Genomic DNA, 18392 nt, shown 5'->3' with positions numbered 1-18392 from the left:
GGGTGGGTTTTGAGGGGGCCGTAGCGCGGGGGGTGACAGCTGATTCCGAGGCAGTGGAATCAGCTGTTTTGACGTCATTGACGTCCGTGCGTGTCTGCCTCGCAGTCCACCTGCAGCCAGGGAGCCACGGTCCCAAGCATAGAACGTTGGAGGTGAGAATTATTATATAGGATAAGAGAGATTTGCTTCTTTTAAGGTTGTTTTTCACCACTACAGATTTCACAGCTTCCAATCCGTTGGATAATCCTATCATGAGTTGTTGTAAATTGAGAAGGATTTTGCATGTGCATTTATTCCAGGCAAACGTGCAGAAGTTCAAGTGCAAAAGAGCCAATTCTTCACTTTTTTTTAATTTAATTTTAGAAATCACCTGATTATATATATATATATATATATATATATATATATATGTAATGGACTTTTAGTTGCTTAAATACAAAACAACACTTTTTTGGTGAGGTAGAAGATCTCTGTATCCATAAAATCATGTTTCTATAAAATTTTCAACTTCTTTTATTGGAAAATGAACTTAATGTTATCAGGGAATGTCATACCTTGCTGACATTTTCTATCATCACTCTCCAAAACTAGAACTGCTGCTACAGTAGGCTGAGGATGAAAGTTACTGGAGCTTTATGCTAATCTGGTTTTTAATAGCAGTACTTGCAACTTGTGCATTTAAGCTTCCCTTCACTTAATAGTTTTTTTTAATTACATTATATTATTTTTCCTCATTTGCATAGTACATCTGATTTCCTTTCCTGTGTCACTACTAGTCCCACAAATGAGGGTGTGCTCCACTCTGTAGGCTAATTTATGAGGGGGGGAGGGGGAAGTTGTGGTGGAGGGAAACAAATCTTCAAAGTTAAAAGTGCACATTAAAAACAAAACATAGTTCAGAAGGAAAAATAATTCAGTACTAAAGTACTTTTAAGGAAGAAGGTAATTCTCTAAACTTCCTAAAGTTGGATAGACTACTTCTTGGATCCTTATAATCCCTAGCTTCTTCACACACTGGTTCTCATCCTTTTTTTCCCTCTTCTCCCAGAAGGACAGACTGTTTTTCCTTCTTGTGGTCCCCGTTGTGGGCATCCAGACTTCTCCTCTTAAAGAAAATACGATACTAGACACACATTCAAACAAACCTCAAAAGCTTTCAAAGGTTGTTAAATACATTTCTGTGAATAGGCTGTTCAACTTCATACACAAGTTTCCAAAATACACTCTTCCAAAAAATATACATTTTGAGGAAGAAATATGGGGGGAAAAATAGCAAGAAACCTCTCAATACGTTCTCAGTCACTTCTCAGGATGTACTGATTCTGTCTCACAGAGCGGCATGGACACGCAAGGATGTTTGCTGGGGTACACTTTCTTGGTCCCATAAACCACCTCAGGTATGCCAAAACACCACAGTAGCTTGCTGTTTTCTGGGAGGCGTGGACTGAGTTCCTTCAGACTTGCTGTTGAAAAAGTTTTAGTTGCTGAAAACCAGCTGGACATACAGAAATCTTCAGAACTTCCCAAGTTTTGTTCTCTGCTCAGCTTCGTTTGTATAAGAAAGTAGGAACATAAGAATAGCCATACTGGGTCAGACCAATGGTCCATCTAGCCCAGTATCCTGTTTCGAACAGTGGCCAAGCCAGGTCACAAGTACCTGGCAGAAACCCAAATAGTAGCAACATTCCATGCTACCAATCCCAGGGCAAGCAGTGGCTTCCCTATGTCTCTCAATAAGAGACAAAAGACTTTTTTTCAGGAACTTGTCCAAACCTTTTTTAAACCCAGATAACGCTAACTGCTGTTACCACATTCTCTATCAAAGAGTTCCAGAGCTTAACTGTTCATTGAGTGAAAAAATATTTTCTTCTATTTGTTTTAAACGTATTTCCATGTAACTTCCTTGAGTGTCCATCTTTTGGAATGAGTAAAAAATTGATTTACTTCTACTCATTCTACACCACTCAGGATTTTGTAGACCTCAATCATATCTCCTCTCATTCGTTTCTGTTCCAAGTTCAAAAGCCCTAACCTCTTTAGCCTTTCCTCATACAAGAGGAGTTCCATCCCTTTTATCAATTTGGTCACTCTTCTTTGAACCATGTCTAATTCTACTATATGTTTTTTGAGATACAACGACCAGAACTGAATGCAATACTCCAGGTGAGGTCGCACCATGGAGTGATACAGAGGCATTGTAGTATTTTCTATCTTATTCACCATCCCTTTCTTAATAATTGCTAGCATGATGTTTGATTTTTTTTTTTGACCATCACTCGGACACAAACATCATTCTCTACCAGATCTTATCAAGTGCACCATAGAGCACTGTAATATCAGAGCTCTGGTGGAGGAAACAAAGCAAACACTGGGCTTTCAGAATTGAGAAAAATGTAGTCTTTTATTTATGATGAAGACCCAACACGGGCCGTGTTTCGGCGTACAAATGCCTGCATCAGGGGGTCTAACATAGAAATACATAAAAATGTCAGATATAAAATTATTAAAAAACAATACAATAATGGAGGACCAACAGCAAAATAATCTCTAAAAATTAAAATACAAATACAATCCTATATACATATACATGTCATAATTATTATACCCATACATGTACATATATATATATAAAAAAGACATTTTCTTTAAAAACCATATATAAAAACCATACTTTCATACATACGTCTACACATGTATATCTGCATGTATCTACATCTACACGTACTTATAAACATAAAAATGCATACATATATGTGCACAATTACACACAATTATATCATATATCAGACTCATGTGTGCAAATCCCTAAAAAACTTAACAAAAATGGGCATTACAAAGCAAGAGCCAAAAACAATATATGATATATAATAAAGCATAAGACAACTCAAAAAATCAACCATACCAATAAAATTATATAACTTAACTTCTGAACTCATGATGCATATGCATATCTGTGCACACCTACAAACACTCATACCATATACATAACTCTGATACAGCATTACCAACAAAAAGTGGACATAACAAATAGAACAAAAATAAAAGACCATCAAACCTTACCAAAAAGCTCCTATAGGTCAGCTTATGGACTAGTGAACAAGGATGTAAAATAAACAATCAGGGTAAACTTCCTAATGTAGAAAAGAGAGACTAGAGTGTTCAAAATCAACATGTAATGTTTCTTAACCGATGTTTATGCTACCAGTTGCAGACCCATATACATATTAAACAAAAAATATGCACTTACTGGTCCCTTGCGTGTATCGAGGAGTTTTTGCGCGAGGGGCCAGTAAGTGCATATTTTTGCGCTTATAGTATGCGAATGTGGAGTTTCTTTAAATGTTAGGATATGCCCCGTGACGTCATTGCATTGACCTCTCTTTAAGCACTGCTTTGCGCACATGCTCTCATTTTTTGGCGGTCTATGAGGCTGGAGGCGTTTCACAGACGAGTTGTTCAATCTTGTGTTTCCCATCTATTGATCAAGCTTTTTGGAAATAATGTATTTTATGATGATAGAGCCTGTTATAATGTGCCATTTGAGCTTCCTTCATGCAGTACTAGATCGACAATTTAAAGGAGTCTACTTTTGATGACGTTCATTCCATTTGACATATAATGAGGATGTCTAATCCATCTAACAACTGCATGTGGACGCATGGGGATATATTGTCATTATATATTGGTTTACCTAAGTATGCTTTGACGTCCTCATTGGGTGGGTTATGTAGAGACGATGAGTATGTCTTTACTTATTCGGGATACGTTTAGCAAGAATGCTAGTTTAATATGTATATGGGTCTGCAACTGGTAGCATAAACATCGGTTAAGAAACATTAGATGTTGATTTTGAACACTCTAGTCTCTCTTTTCTACATTAGGAAGTTTACCCTAATTGTTTATTTTACATCCTTGTTCACTAGTCCATAAGCTGGCCTATAGGAGCTTTTTGGTAAGGTTTGATGGTCTTTTATTTTTGTTCTATTTGTTATGTCCACTTTCTGTTGGTAATGCTGTATCAGAGTTATGTATATGGTATGAGTGTTTGTAGGTGTGCACAGATATGCATATGCATCATAAGTTCAGAAGTTAAGTTATATAATTTTATTGGTATGGTTGATTTTTTGAGTTGTCTTATGCTTTATTATATATCATATATTGTTTTTGGCTCTTGCTTTGTAATGCCCATTTTTGTTAAGTTTTTTAGGGATTTGCACACATGAGTCTGATATATGATATAATTGTGTGTAATTGTGCACATATATGTATATGTATGCATTTTTATGTTTATGAGTAAGTACGTGTAGATGTAGATACATGCAGATATACATATGTAGCTGTATGTATGAAAGTATGTTTTTTATATATGTTTTTTAAAGAAAATGTCTTTTTTATATATGTACATGTATGGGTATAATAATTATGACATGTATATGTGTATGTATATAGGATTGTATTTGTATTTTAATTTTTAGAGATTTTGATGTTGGTCCTCCATTATTGTTTTTTAATAATTTTATATCTGACATATTTTTATGTATTTCTATGTTAGACCCCTGATGCAGGCGTTTGTACGCTGAAACACGGCCCGTGTCGGGTCTTCATCATAAATAAAGGACTACATTTTTCTCAATCCTGAAGGCCCAGTGTTTGCTTTGTTTGTTTGCTTGGTTGTTTTTGTATGCTGTATTCCCTCTCTTTTTGTGTCAGCTCTGGTGGAGGGACATGGTTTTATTAGGGTGTTTTTTCCAGTCTGCTCTATGATGCGATTGATAAGATCTGGTAGAGAATGTTTGTGTCAGAGTAACAACTAGAGACAGTTGTTACTCATCTCTTTATTACTGATTATGGTAGAGTCTGGAGAACAGTAATGTATGTTTTGCACTTTTCATCCACAATTAGTAGTGCTTTATATTTTCTTAGGATTTTTTAGTGCAATTATCATTGTTTTTTTTATTCATTCTTTTTAAAGAGCGGATTGATTACTGTCTGAGTATTACCTTTTAAGCCACAGCTTATATTAGTTGTGCTGTCCTGTTGGTAAGCCTTTTTACATTTACCCATTAGTTTCATCTTTTAGTTGCCGGTTTGTGGTCTCTCTTCTGTCACTTGGTTATCGTCACTTATTCACAAAATTTAACTTTAATGAATATCGGTACTTCACACATGCACATAGTGTCTACACTATGTATGTCACATTGCATTAGGGTGCATTCAAGTCGTCATTGTCCAACCAAGGTGTTTTTTGGTGCACACTCTTCATTTTCTATTACATTTAATCTAATTTGGTTTGTGGTCACAGTGCAGTATTTGTTGTTTTTGTGGTATCGTATATGTATTTTAATACGTTGTATGTTAAAAATTTCTTCGTTTATATTTTAGAATTGACCGCTTGAGGCAGGCGTTGTTTTACGCCGAAACATGGCCCGTGTCGGGTCATAAATTACACTTGTACCTTTTCTTGAGAGCCCTTTGTGCTTCTTTTCTGGATTGCTTTGCTGTGTACTTTGACCCTCTCTGTTGTATGCTGAGTTCAAGTACCCTTGGATGCATGCCATGTGGTCCAGGTGATTTACTGCTCTTTAATTTGTCAGTTTGGCTTAGTACGTGTTCCAGGTTCACTGAGATTTTCAGTTCCTGCTTTGTCGCCCTTGAAAACCATTTTTGATACAGGTAGATCTCTTAGATCTTCTTCAGTAAAAACCAAAACAAATAATTCATTCAGTCTCTCTGTTATGGCCTTGACCTCCCTGAGAGTGCTCCTTTTGCGCCTTCATGATCTAAAGGTCCCACAAATTCCTTTGCAGGCTTTCTGATTCTGATGTACCTGAAAAAGTTGTTACTGTGAGTTTGCCTCTGTGGCAAGTTTCTCTTCCTCTTTTAGCCTTCATCAGTGCTTTGCATCTAACTTGCCAGTGTTTATGTTGCTTCTTATTTTCTTCATTTGGGTCCTTTTTCCATTCTTTGAAGGACATTCTTTTGGCTCTAATAGCCTCTTTCACTTCACCTTTTAACCAATGCTTGCTCATTTTCTCTTCTTTTCACCTTTGTAAATACGTGGCATGCATCTGGTCTGGGCTTCCAAGATTGTATTTTTAAACAACGTCCATGCCTGATTTAATGTCCTAACCTTTGCAGCCAATCACTTTAGTATCTTTTTAACCATTTTCCTCATTTTGTCATAGTTGCCCTTTTGGAAATTAAATGCTGCTACAGTAGATTTCCTTTATGGCTTCACTCTAGATAGTAGCTCAAACTTGCGCATGTTATGATCACTGTTTCCCAGCGGTTCCAACTATGCCCTGCATTTCACTAAGGACTAGACCTAAAATGACTCCACTAAAGTGGAAGTTTTCTGATGCTCTAACAAGCTGCTACTGAAAAAAGGTCTGAGCAAAATCTTAAAAAAAAAAAAAAAAACTCCCTCAGCTTGCCTTGCACTGGCTAAAATCTCTTTGCACCTCTCCCTGAGAACCCAGTTTTTTAGGTAGAAACACAGAAAATGACAGCAGATAAAGACTATCAAATCTGTTTATCCATAACATCTACTTATCCCTTCCTCTCCCTTAGAGATCCTAGGTATTTGTGCTATAAATTCAGGTACATTCATTGTCTCCATCTCCACTGGGAAGCTCTGCTTCAGCACGCTTTCAGTAAAGAAGTATTTCCTTATTCAAATCTAGGCTATAAGCCCACCATTTTAAGGCTGCTTTTAACTCTTAACCCCCTGTTCTCCACCCATGTTTATTTTAATTATTCCCATAATAAATCCTGAAGCCCTTGTTTGTTCTGTTTAGAATAGATTGTCAGTTCTGTTGTGCAGGGACTCTCTTGTGTTTTGTGTATAGTGCAGCATTCGTCCAGTAGCGCTGTAGAAATGCTGTGCCCCCTCATTCTAGAGCTTCCATTCAATTGAAAAGGATTGTCCGCTGTGCATTTATGCCATGGAGATATTTAGATGTCTTTCATGTCTCCCTTCTCCTACCTTTATTCTAGAGTATATTGAGATCTTTAAATCTGTACCAATATGCTTTGACTAAGACTCCATCCTGTTGATATTTTTTGAGGGTGCTGTCTCCAGAATTGTACACAATACTCTGATGTCTCGCCAGACACTTTTTAAACAAATTATTTTTTTATACAGTTTAGAGTAACATCTCACAAGTAAATACACTTGTTAAAGCAATACAGAGCAAAAGAAATAGGTGGAGCCTATTCCGAAAGGATGGGCTCCACCTTAACCAGGGTGGGACCAGGCTGCTGGCGTCGGCATTTAAAAAGGAGAGAGAGCAGCTTTTAAACTAGAAATGGGAGGGGGGGGGGGGGGAAGGCCGACAGTCGCTCAAAAGCGCATGGTTCGGGAAAAGGTATCTTGCCAAGATAACTCAAACAGGGAAGATAGGGTTTCTGGATAGTGAGGTTGCACAACAGACCGTGGTAGGCCAGGTGCCCTTAAATACAACTAAAGATCAGACAAAAGATGGCAAATCAATAGTGTCAGGTACTAAGCATCATGCAAATAGGAACAACAAACATACTCTGAAATGTCTATATGCAAATGCTAGGAGTCTGAGAAATAAGATGGGAGAGTTGGAATATATTGCACTAAATGAAAAATTGGATATAATAGGCATTACTGAGACCTGGTGGAAGGAAGATAACCAGTGGGACACTGTCATACTGGGGTACAAAGTATATCGTAGTGATAGGGTGGACCGGACTGGTGGAAGGGTAGCATTGTATATTAATGAGAGCCTTGACTCAGATAGATTACAAATTCAGCAGGACACAAATCACACCTTTGAATCATTGTGGGTTGAAATTCCATGTATAAAAGGGAAAAAAACGGTGATAGGAGTGTACTACCGTCCACCTCCCCAGGATGAGCAGGTAGACGCAGAAATGATAAAAGAAATTAGAGACGCGAACAAAATGGGCAATGTGATAATAATGGGTGACTTCAATTATCCAAATATAGACTGGGTAAATGTAACACTACAGAGGTACAATTCCTTGATGAAATCAAGGACAGCTTTATGGAGCAGCTGGTGCAGGAGCCGACAAGAGAAGGAAAAATTCTAGATTCGCTCCTTAGTGGAGCGCATGATCTGGTGAGGGACGTTATGGTACTGGGGCCGCTTGATAACAGTGATCATAATATGATCAGTTTTGATATCGACCTTGAAGTAACTGTACACAGAAAGTCAAATACGTTAGCGTTTAACTTTAAAAAAGGAGACTATGATAAAATGAGAAGAACGGTAAAAAAAAAACTTAGGGGGACAACTGAGAGAGTAAAAACTGTACAACAGGCGTGGACGCTGTTCAAAAATACCATCCTGGAGGCCCAGGCCATACATATTCCGCGAATTAGAAAAGAAAGACGGAAGTCCAAAAGACAGCCGGCCTGGTTGAAAAGTGAGGTGAAGGAAGCTATTAGGGCTAAAAGAAACGCCTTCAGAAAATGGAAGAAGGAACCGTCTGAAAATAACAAGAAACAGCATAAGGAGTGTCAAAGCAAATGCAAGGCGCAGAAAAAAAAGAAGGCCAAGAGGGATTATGAAAAAAAGATAGCATTAGAGGCAAAAAAACATAGTAAAATTTTTTTTCGGTATATTAAAAGCAGGAAGCCGGCAAAAGAATCGGTTGGGCCGATGGATGACAGAGGGGTAAAAGGGGCGATCAAAGAAGACAAAGACGTAGTGGAGAGATTGAATTAATTCTTTGCTTCGGTCTTCACCGAGGAAGATTTGGGTGGGATACTGGTGTCGGAAATGATATTTCAAGCGGATGAGTCAGGAAGACAAAGGTGTAGCGGAGAGACTGAATGAATTCTTTGCTTCGGTCTTCACCGAGGAAGTTGTGGGTGGGATACCGGTGTCGGAAATGGTATTTCAAGCGGACGAGTCGGAGAAACTTACTGACTTCACGGTAAACCTGGAGGACGTAATGGGGCAGTTCAGCAAACTGAAGAGTAGCAAATCTCCTGGACTGGATGTTATTCATCTAGAGTACTGATAGAACTGAAAAATGAGCTTGCAGAGCTACTGCTAGTGATATGCAACTTATCCTTAAAATCTAGCATGGTACCGGAAGATTGGAGGGTGGCCAATGTAACGCCGATTTTTAAAAAAGGCTCCAGGGGAGATCCGGGAAATTATAGACCGGTGAGTCTGACGTCAGTGCCGGGGAAAATGGTAGAGGCTATTATTAAAAACAAAATTACAAATCGATGGGGGGCAGAGCCCGCAGTTTAATAATGAATACGTTGCAAATGTATAATCAATAAACAGATGACTGAAATGTGCAAACATATAAGGAGGAGAAGAGTGAGAGGGAGGGGGGAGGGGTTAGTTGGGGGGGAAGCTTGGGAAGGGTGGATGGGAGGGGAGGGGGGGGCATAAGGGGGAAGAACAATAATAATAAAAGTACTTTGTTGTTGATGTTAGAATTGGTTAAAGTTAACAAGTGATGTGATAAAGAGGATTGTGTACAAGACTCAATTACATTGTTAAACTCCATCTTCTTTAATAAAAACTATTGAACAATAAAAACAAAATTACAGAGCATATCCGAGGACATGGATTACTGAGACCAAGTCAGCACGACTTTTGTGTGAGGAAATCTTGCCTGACCAATTTACTTCAATTCTTTGAAGGAGTAAACAAACATGTGGACAAAGGGGAACCGGTTGATATTGTGTATCTGGATTTTCAAAAGGCGTTTGACAAGGTACCTCATGAAAGGCTACCGAGGAAATTGGAGGGTCATGGGATAGGAGGAAATGTCCTATTGTGGATTAAAAACTGGTTGAAGGATAGGAAACAGAGAGTGGGGTTAAATGGGCAGTATTCACAATGGAAAAGGGTAGTTAGTGAGGTTCCTCAGGGGTCTGTGCTAGGACCGCTGCTTTTTAATATATTTATAAATGATTTAGAGATGGGAGTAACTAGCGAGGTAATTAAATTTGCTGATGACACAAAGTTATTCAAAGTCGTTAAATCGCGACAGGATTGTGAAAAATTACAAGAGGACCTTACGAGACTGGGAGACTGGGCGGCTAAATGGCAGATGACGTTTAATGTGAGCAAGTGCAAGGTGATGCATGTGGGAAAAAAGAACCCGAATTATAGCTACGTCATGCAAGGTTCCACATTAGGAGTTACGGACCAAGAAAGGGATCTGGGTGTCGTCGTCGATAATACACTGAAACCTTCTGCTCAGTGTGCTGCTGCGGCTAGGAAAGCGAATAGAATGTTGGGTATTATTAGGAAAGGTATGGAAAACAGGTGTGAGGATGTTATAATGCCGTTGTATCGCTCCATGGTGCGACCGCACCTTGAGTATTGTGTTCAATTCTGGTCGCCGCATCTCAAGAAAGATATAGTAGAATTGGAAAAGGTGCAGCGAAGGACGACTAAAATGATAGCAGGGATGGGACGACTTCCCTATGAAGAAAGATTAAGGAGGCTAGGGCTATTCAGCTTGGAGAAGAGACGGCTGAGGGAAGACATGATAGAGGTATATAAAATAATGAGTGGAGTGGAACAGGTGGATGTGAATCGTCTGTTCACGCTTTCCAAAAATACTAGGACTAGGGGGCATGCGATGAAACTACAGTGTAGTAAATTTAAAACAAATCTGAGAAAATTTTTCTTCACCCAACGTATAATTAAACTCAGGAATTCGTTGCCAGAGAAAGTGGTGAAGGCGGTTAGCTTAGCAGAGTTTAAAAAGGGGTTGGACGGTTTCCTAAAGGACAAGTCCATAAACCGCTACTAAATGGACTTGGGAAAAATCCACAACTCCAGGAATAACATGTATAGAATGTTTGTACGTTTGGGAAGCTTGCCAGGTGCCCTTGGCCTGGATTGGCCGCTGTAGTGGACAGGATGCTGGGCTCGATTGACCCGTGGTCTTTTCCCAGTATGGCATTACTTATGTACTTAGGGGGAATATATGGCAACAATAGACAATCAAAGTTCTATTCTTCCTTAGACCACAAAATGCAGGGCATGATCAATGAAATAAAAGGAGAATTAACTGGAAATCAAATTAAGGTCAGGACAATAACATGATTATTCCCATCTTTTAACTAAAATACAACCAACTACAAAAGTTAAACACCACCAACCACAACTTTTTTAAAAAATCCAATAAAACCCTCAGTTGCTCGGGAGCAAAGTAAACATTTTTGTTCCCCAGATATTTAATAATAGATTTACAAGGATATACTAACAAAAAGGAAGCACCCAATGTTAAAGCCTCCTGTCTCGGGGCCAATAATGCTCTTCTGCAGACCTGTGTTTGTTTAGTCACATCAAGATATATCTAGATCTTCTTTCCATAAAACAATTTCAAATTCTTAAAGTATTATTAAAGAATTCAAGTACTGTTCAAACACAAATGATACCAGCAATGTGGCCCTTTCAGAGTCCTTTAAAATTTGTCTCTGAAATTGCAGAAATATTTAAATCGTCCACATTTTGATCCTGATTTATTGCCCCCAATTAATCTCCCCCCTCTTTAATCACAGTATCGATATAATACATTTTATTCAATGGAGGAATACCATCTGCTGGATATTTAAGTACTTGCAACAAGTATCTCTTTAAAACATCTGGGGAAGAGAGCCCTGGGGTTTTGGGAAAATTTAAAATCCTAAGATGGTCTCCTATTATAGTTTTCAGTCTGTTCAAACTTATTATGTAGTTCAACCTTATCCTTCACATTAACAGAGGTAAGATCCTGAAGAGATTTCACATCTTTCTGAATATCTTTAATTTGAACTGAGAACTCCTTAACACCTTCCAAACTCTTAGAAACCTAATCAACCTTATGAGTGACGAGAGTTCTTGAGCTGACTTAACAGTGGTATCCATCTTCTGGAGAGCAATCCAAATGCTCTCAAGTGAAACCGCCATGACTGCTCCTCCCTGGGTTAAAGGCTCACACTGAGTGCCAACGCTGTTCACATCACCAACGAGTCCACCAGCGACAGCACCTCTGGATGAGGCGCCTCGAGCCATTTCATCTGGCGCGGGTTGCACCTCTACAGCAGCCTGGGTCGAAGGGCATGACTTCGGGTTGTATACCAGAGAAGATGAAGTGGCATCCAGCATCATTTTCTTACTAGAGACTTATACAGAGACACTATTGTCTCCTTTCCTGCTGGACATTCCCCTCCCTATGCACCCAAGCATCCTTCAGGCTTTTGTTGTTGCTTTTTCTCCCTGTTTGGCCACCTTAAAATCATCAAATATGATCATGCCCAAGCCTGTGTATGGGACAGCCCTCGTGCAATATCACTTACAAAAATGTAAAAAAACAAACCCCAATAAGTCGTCTTCCTTTCTTCTTTATTTTTGTTTACCTTTTTTAACAAAACTGTCTGATTTTTCTAAAATCTCTCCTTTCAGTTTTGCCCACAGCTTCTCTACTTCCCCCAGATGTTTTCCATCCAGCTAATAATTCATTGAGGTATCCCACAATCTTGACAGATTTGTTGGTTTTTAAGTCTCCAACCTCCCCTTTTGAATGAACTTTCTCCATATGTGTCTTAATATTGCACCACTTCATCCTGTGATTGATTGGTGTCAGATGCTCACCAAATCCCATGTGGGTTCCATTACTACTACTACTACTACTACTTCTTAACATTTCTAGAGCGCTACTAGGGTTACGCAGCGCTGTACAATTTAACAAAGAGAGACAGTCCCTGCTCAAAGAGCTTACAATCTAATAGACAAGTGAACGGTCGATCCGATAGGGGCAGTCAAAGCATTACCAAATGCTGGAACAGATCTCCCTGTAGAGAATCCAAGATCTCCCTACTTTTTGATTACATTGCAAAAGGGATGTCCCAGTCAACATCTGGCATATTAAAATCACCTATTAGTAAGTACTTCGCTTTCATAACTAGACTGTGAAAGTCTTCAATCAGATCTGTCCACGTTTTCTGCCTGTGAAGGAGGTCTGCATATGACACTAAAGAAAGCAGGATTTCCATTCCCTTTTTCCAGTTTAGCCCACAGTGTTACCTCCTTACCTCATAAATCCTGCAGTTCTGTTGCTTTAATATTATCTTTGACATATATTGCTGCTGCTGCTACTCCTCCTTTTCTTACTACTATGTATTTCCTGAATAGATTATAGCCCAGTATAATGATATATCCCAGTCATAGTTGTCCGTGATCCATATCTTCCATGACTTTCACCAGATCTAAATCAGCTCCTAACATCACATCCTCTAGAACCTTATTTCTCATACTATGGGTATTAATACACACAACTTTGCAGATGTTGACTTTTTCTGCTTATCTGGAGGCTTTGTTCATCCATCCTAATGATTCTAGTTTAAAGCCCTCTGCTGTAGGAGACAGTCTGCTGTAGGAGACACTTTGTCCCTTCTTTGATACATGAACATCACCTCTGCTCAGTAGCCCTTGGAAAATCATTTCTGTCAAAATGCTCCCAATGGCATCTGTTCAGCCATGTATTCATCCCCAAGGTGTGAGTGTCTCTGCTTCAACCTTAACTCTTGACAAACGAGGCTTGATTAAAACATCCCAGTTAATTACCTTCTCCACCACCAACTACAGACTCCATTCCTTCTGTCTTACTGCAATGTACTACTGGAATAGACCACCTGAGCCGGTATATCATGCCCACCTTGGGTTGCTTGTTAATTTTGAACCCCTTATTCACCTGTTTTATTCCCATGTTTAAATCGTTCCCATAATGAAAATCCTTAATTTCTTCTTTGTCATGTTTATTCTATTCTGCGATTTCGTTTCCTTTTTTAAAAAAAACATAACATTAAGAAACAAATAAGTTTTTAAGATCTTTCAAAAAGAGCTGTAAGGAGTAGTTAAATGAACTGTTATCAGAAGACTATTCCATATTTTTGTGCCTTGGAAGGCAAAAGAATGTTCCTAAACAGACCATTTTTTTTTTTAAACAGAAAGGACATCAAGAGACAGATTTGTAGAACTCCTTAGATGTGCTGGATAGATAGTCCTTCCTTGACAAAAGATTAGTCTCTTATGTGTTTTTGTACAGCACTGCATATGTCTAGTAGCACTATAAATATGGTTAGTATTGGTAGAATAGCATGCAACTGTATTATTGACATTTATGCACATTTGTATGCACATATGCATATATATTCAAACATCTGGTCATTTACAAACTTGTCCTGGTAACCTAAGCTAGTCAGATTTTCAGGATATCCACACTGAATATTCATGAGATTGATTTGCATACATTACCTCCTTGGTATATCTTGCATTTCTTATCCAGAAAATCTGACTGGCTGGGGTTCCCCAGGACATGTTCTGGAACCTCTGGCCTAAATTTTGGTGCCAAATTTATAGTGAGCATTTGTAGGGATCTGTATTAATCTGGCTTCAGTTTTCTCCGAGGACAAGCACGACATTTACCACAGATGGGTGATGTCACTGACGGAGCCCTGGTGCAAATGCTGCTCAGCTTTCTAAAACTTGTAGAAACCTTTTGCAGCCTTGAATACACATGCCCTTCCCTTCTACTTCAGTTGCACAGGACCAGCAGTCATTATCTTTCCACAGAGCTGAGGGGACAGTTTTCAGTGGTCTTATTTTGGATGGATAACTTTAGCCATATAACTATCCATTCAAGTGACCCAGTTAATTTTTTAAAGCACTTAATCTAGTTGGTTCTGCCTCCAGTTGCATAAGAGATTTTCAGTATCAACAGCATATATTTGTGTGTGTGTGTAAAGAAAGAGAGATTGATGATAAATAATGAGCTAAACTTGAACTAGCTCTCCCTGTGATGAAGATGTTCTAGGGTGTATTTATTTTACAACATTTGTATCCCACATTTCCCACTTATTTGCAGGCTCAATGTGGCTTACATAGTTCCGAAATGGTGATTACCAGTTCCGGAAAAAAGAAATACATAGTTAAGGTAGAGTAGACAGAATGGAGTAGGTATTCAGGAAGGAAAGTTCATCTTATAATAAAAATTGGGATAACTTAGCTTAAACCATCATGAATATTAAACTTCAAAATTAGTCTGAGCAATAGAAAATAAAGAATTAGATATTGTGAAAGTCCAGTGTACATCTTGTTAATTGACAATTAGGGTGCGTTGTTATGGTAAGCTTTCTTGAATAAATTGGTCTTCAATAGTTTACGGAAATTAATTATGTCATGGGTTGTTTTTATGGTTTTTGGTAGTTCATTCCAGGTTTGCGTGCCTATGTAGGAGAAACTAGATTTTTTTATTTTATTTTATTTTAGTTACATTTGTACCCCGCGCTTTCCCACTCATGGCAGGCTCAATGCGGCAGGCAATGGAGGGTTAAGTGACTTGCCCAGAGTCACAAGGAGCTGCCTGTGCCGGGAATCGAACTCAGTTCCTCAGTTCCCCAGGACCAAAGTCCACCACCCTAACCACTAGGCCAGATGCATATGCTAGTTTATATTTTAGTCCTTTACAGTTAGGATGGTGTAGATTCAGGAACGTACAAGATGAGCTAGTAGAGTTCCTGGTTGGTAGGTCTATGAGGCCTGACATATATCCCGGAGCTTCACCATATATGATCTTATGAACCAGGGTACAAACCTTGAATGCAATGCGTTTTTTTAATGGAAGCCAATATAATTGTTCTCTTAAGGGTTCGGCGTTTTCATATTTCATTTTGCCAAATATGAGTCTGGCTGCCATGTTTTGTGCAGTTTGAAGTTTTTAAATAATTTGTTCTTTGCACCCGGCATAGATAGCATTGCAATAGGCTAGTTGGCATAGTACCAGTGATTGTACCAGTCTGCAGAATGTTTCTCTTGGGGGAAAAAAGGTTTTATTCTTCTAAGTTTCCACATTGAGTGAAACATTTTCTTTGTTGTGTTTTTCGCATGGTTTTCTAATGTAAGGTTTCGATCGATTGTAACACCTAGAATTTTCAGACTTTCTGAGACAGGAAGGGTAAAGTTTGGGATATTTTAATGAGTGGGCTTGTACTTGTTGTGTTGCGATGAGAGAATGAGACATTGTGTTTTGTCTGCATTGAGTTTCACTTGAAAAGCATCCGCCCAGGAGTTCAACTGGAAGCTGTTGTTGATTTCTTTAGTGATTTCTGTTAGGTTATATTTAAATGGGATGTAGATCGTGACATCACCTGTGTAAATAAAAGGATTAAGGCCTTGGTTGGATAATGTTTTAGCTAATGGTGTCATCATGAGATTAAAGAGGGTCGGCGAGAGTGGTGATCCTTGAGGAACACCACTTTCCGGTTTCCATAGTGATGTAGTTGAATTTGATATTACTTGGTATGTTCTTGTTGTTAGGAAGCCTTTGATCCAGTTGAATACGTTTCCTGTAATTCCAAAGTATTCTAAAATATTTAGCAGTATTTCATGGTTAACCATATCAAACACACTGGACATGTCAAATTGCAGGAGAAGTATGTTGTCTCCAGTTGCGATTGTTTTCTTAAATTTGGAAAGGAGAGTGATTAGCACAGTTTCTGTACTGTGGTTAGATCGAAATCCTGATTGTGACTCATGCAATATTGAGAACTTGTTTAAGTAATCATTAAGTTGTTTGGTCACCATTCCTTTCATTAATTTGACTGCTAAAGGGATGGATGCTACTGGGCGATAATTGGTTATATCATTTGCTTTTTTCTTTATGTTCTTAGGTATTGGTGTAAGTAATACATTTCCTTTATCATTGGGGAAGAGTCCATGTTGTAACTTATGATTTAGGTGTTTCGTGAGGTCTATTATGAAGCATTTAGGGGCGAATTTTATTAGGTTGTTGGGGCATGTAATAATGGGACTTAGCATACTTATTGATTACTTCAGTAAAGGATTCATCAGAGAGGATAGTGAAATTAGACCAGATTCTGAGAAGCAATATATAATTTGGGAAAATCTCCAGGTATTTGAAAATAAAGGCTCAAGGTGTCAAATCTTAGTTTTAAAATAGATCTGAAGTAGAGGAGTGTGGTAGCCGTGTTAGTCCACTCTTAAGGTTATCAATAGAAATCAAACAAAATAAAACATGGAAAAGAAAATAAGATGATACCTTTTTTATTGGACATAACTTAATACATTTCTTGATTAGCTTTTGAAGGTTGCCCTTCTTCCTTATTGCTTATTGCTTATTTCCGATCTGAGGAAGAAGGGCAACCTTCGAAAGCTAATCAAGAAATGTATTAAGTTATGTCCAATAAAAAAGGTATCATCTTATTTTCTTTTCCATGTTTTATTTTGTTTGATTTCTATTGATAAAATAGATCTGCAAACCCAAAGAAGCAGAACAGTGAACTAAAAAAACAACAACCCAAAAACCATTACCATTGGCTTTATATGTATCTGCAAACTCAGATTACATCTGTAACATCACACTTTTTCATTTTCGAGTTTTTGCTTAGAGGGCTTTCCTCAGTAACTGAAAAATGTTTATACTCTGATTTCATTTGTCCAATATAACGAATTTAAACTTGGTACCAGAAAAGTTATTCGTATTTCGCTCCATTTCTTTTTTGGGTAGAGTTATGTTTCATGTATCATAGAATACTATGGGCTGTTGCAAGTTCAAACTCTGTTGGAATTTTATGAATGTGAACTTGCATTTTGTGCTCTTTCTGTAATTTCTTTTGTCTCTGTCCAACTCTGTAGATGATGTCTTGCATACCCTGACTGGAGCCATGTCTCTCCTGCGACGTTGCAGAGTGAATGCTGCACTCACCATTCAGTTGTTTTCTCAGCTTTTTCATTTTATCAACATGTGGCTCTTCAACAGGCTGGTCACTGACCCAGACTCAGGCTTGTGCTCGCACTATTGGGGTGCCATTGTTCGCCAGCAGTTGGGTCATATTGAAGCCTGGGCTGAGAAACAAGGCTTGGAGCTTGCTGCTGATTGCCACCTTAGTAGGATTGTTCAGGTTGGTATTTGATTTTTTTTTTTTTTTTTTTAGTTACATTTGTACCCCGTGCTTTCCCACTCATGGCAGGCTCAATGCGGCTTACATGGGGCAATGGAGGGTTAAGTGACTTGCCCAGAGTCACATGGAGCTGCCTGTGCTTGAAGTTCACCAGGACCAAAGTCTACCACCCTAACCACTAGGCCACTCCTCCAAATTTGATTATTTGCCCAAATATGAGTTCAAAGTGAGTTGTGTATTTAAAAACATTTTGTTTCCTTAAATACCACCTGCAAGCTTGAAAGCTAACAAAGTGATGTACATTTAGGCACAGTAGGTATTAAAACTAAGGCTGCCCAACCTCGGCCTTTGACCAGTCAGGTTTTCATGACTTCTATAATGTATATGCATGAGATCTATTTGAATACAATGGAGTCACTGTACGCGAATAGATCTCATGCATATTCATTGGGGAAAT

At 38.5% G+C, this 18392-nt stretch overlaps 1 protein-coding gene across 9 annotated transcripts in view; it reads left to right on the top strand.

Annotated features, from left to right (window-relative positions):
- Positions 1-18392, top strand: part of AFDN (afadin, adherens junction formation factor) — a 414469-nt gene that overhangs the window by 277981 nt on the left and 118096 nt on the right. For all 9 annotated transcript variants that reach the window (XM_030195932.1, XM_030195930.1, XM_030195924.1 and 6 more), the window contains one exon: positions 17670-17935. In XM_030195932.1, the coding sequence (XP_030051792.1) occupies positions 17670-17935 (266 nt within the window). The remainder of the gene's footprint in view (positions 1-17669; positions 17936-18392) is intronic.

This window comes from Microcaecilia unicolor, chromosome 3 (genome assembly GCF_901765095.1).
Source record: "Microcaecilia unicolor chromosome 3, aMicUni1.1, whole genome shotgun sequence".
NCBI lineage: Eukaryota > Metazoa > Chordata > Amphibia > Gymnophiona > Siphonopidae > Microcaecilia > Microcaecilia unicolor.
The sequence above is the reverse complement of the archived record's forward strand: the minus strand, read 5'-3'. Positions and strand labels throughout refer to the sequence as shown.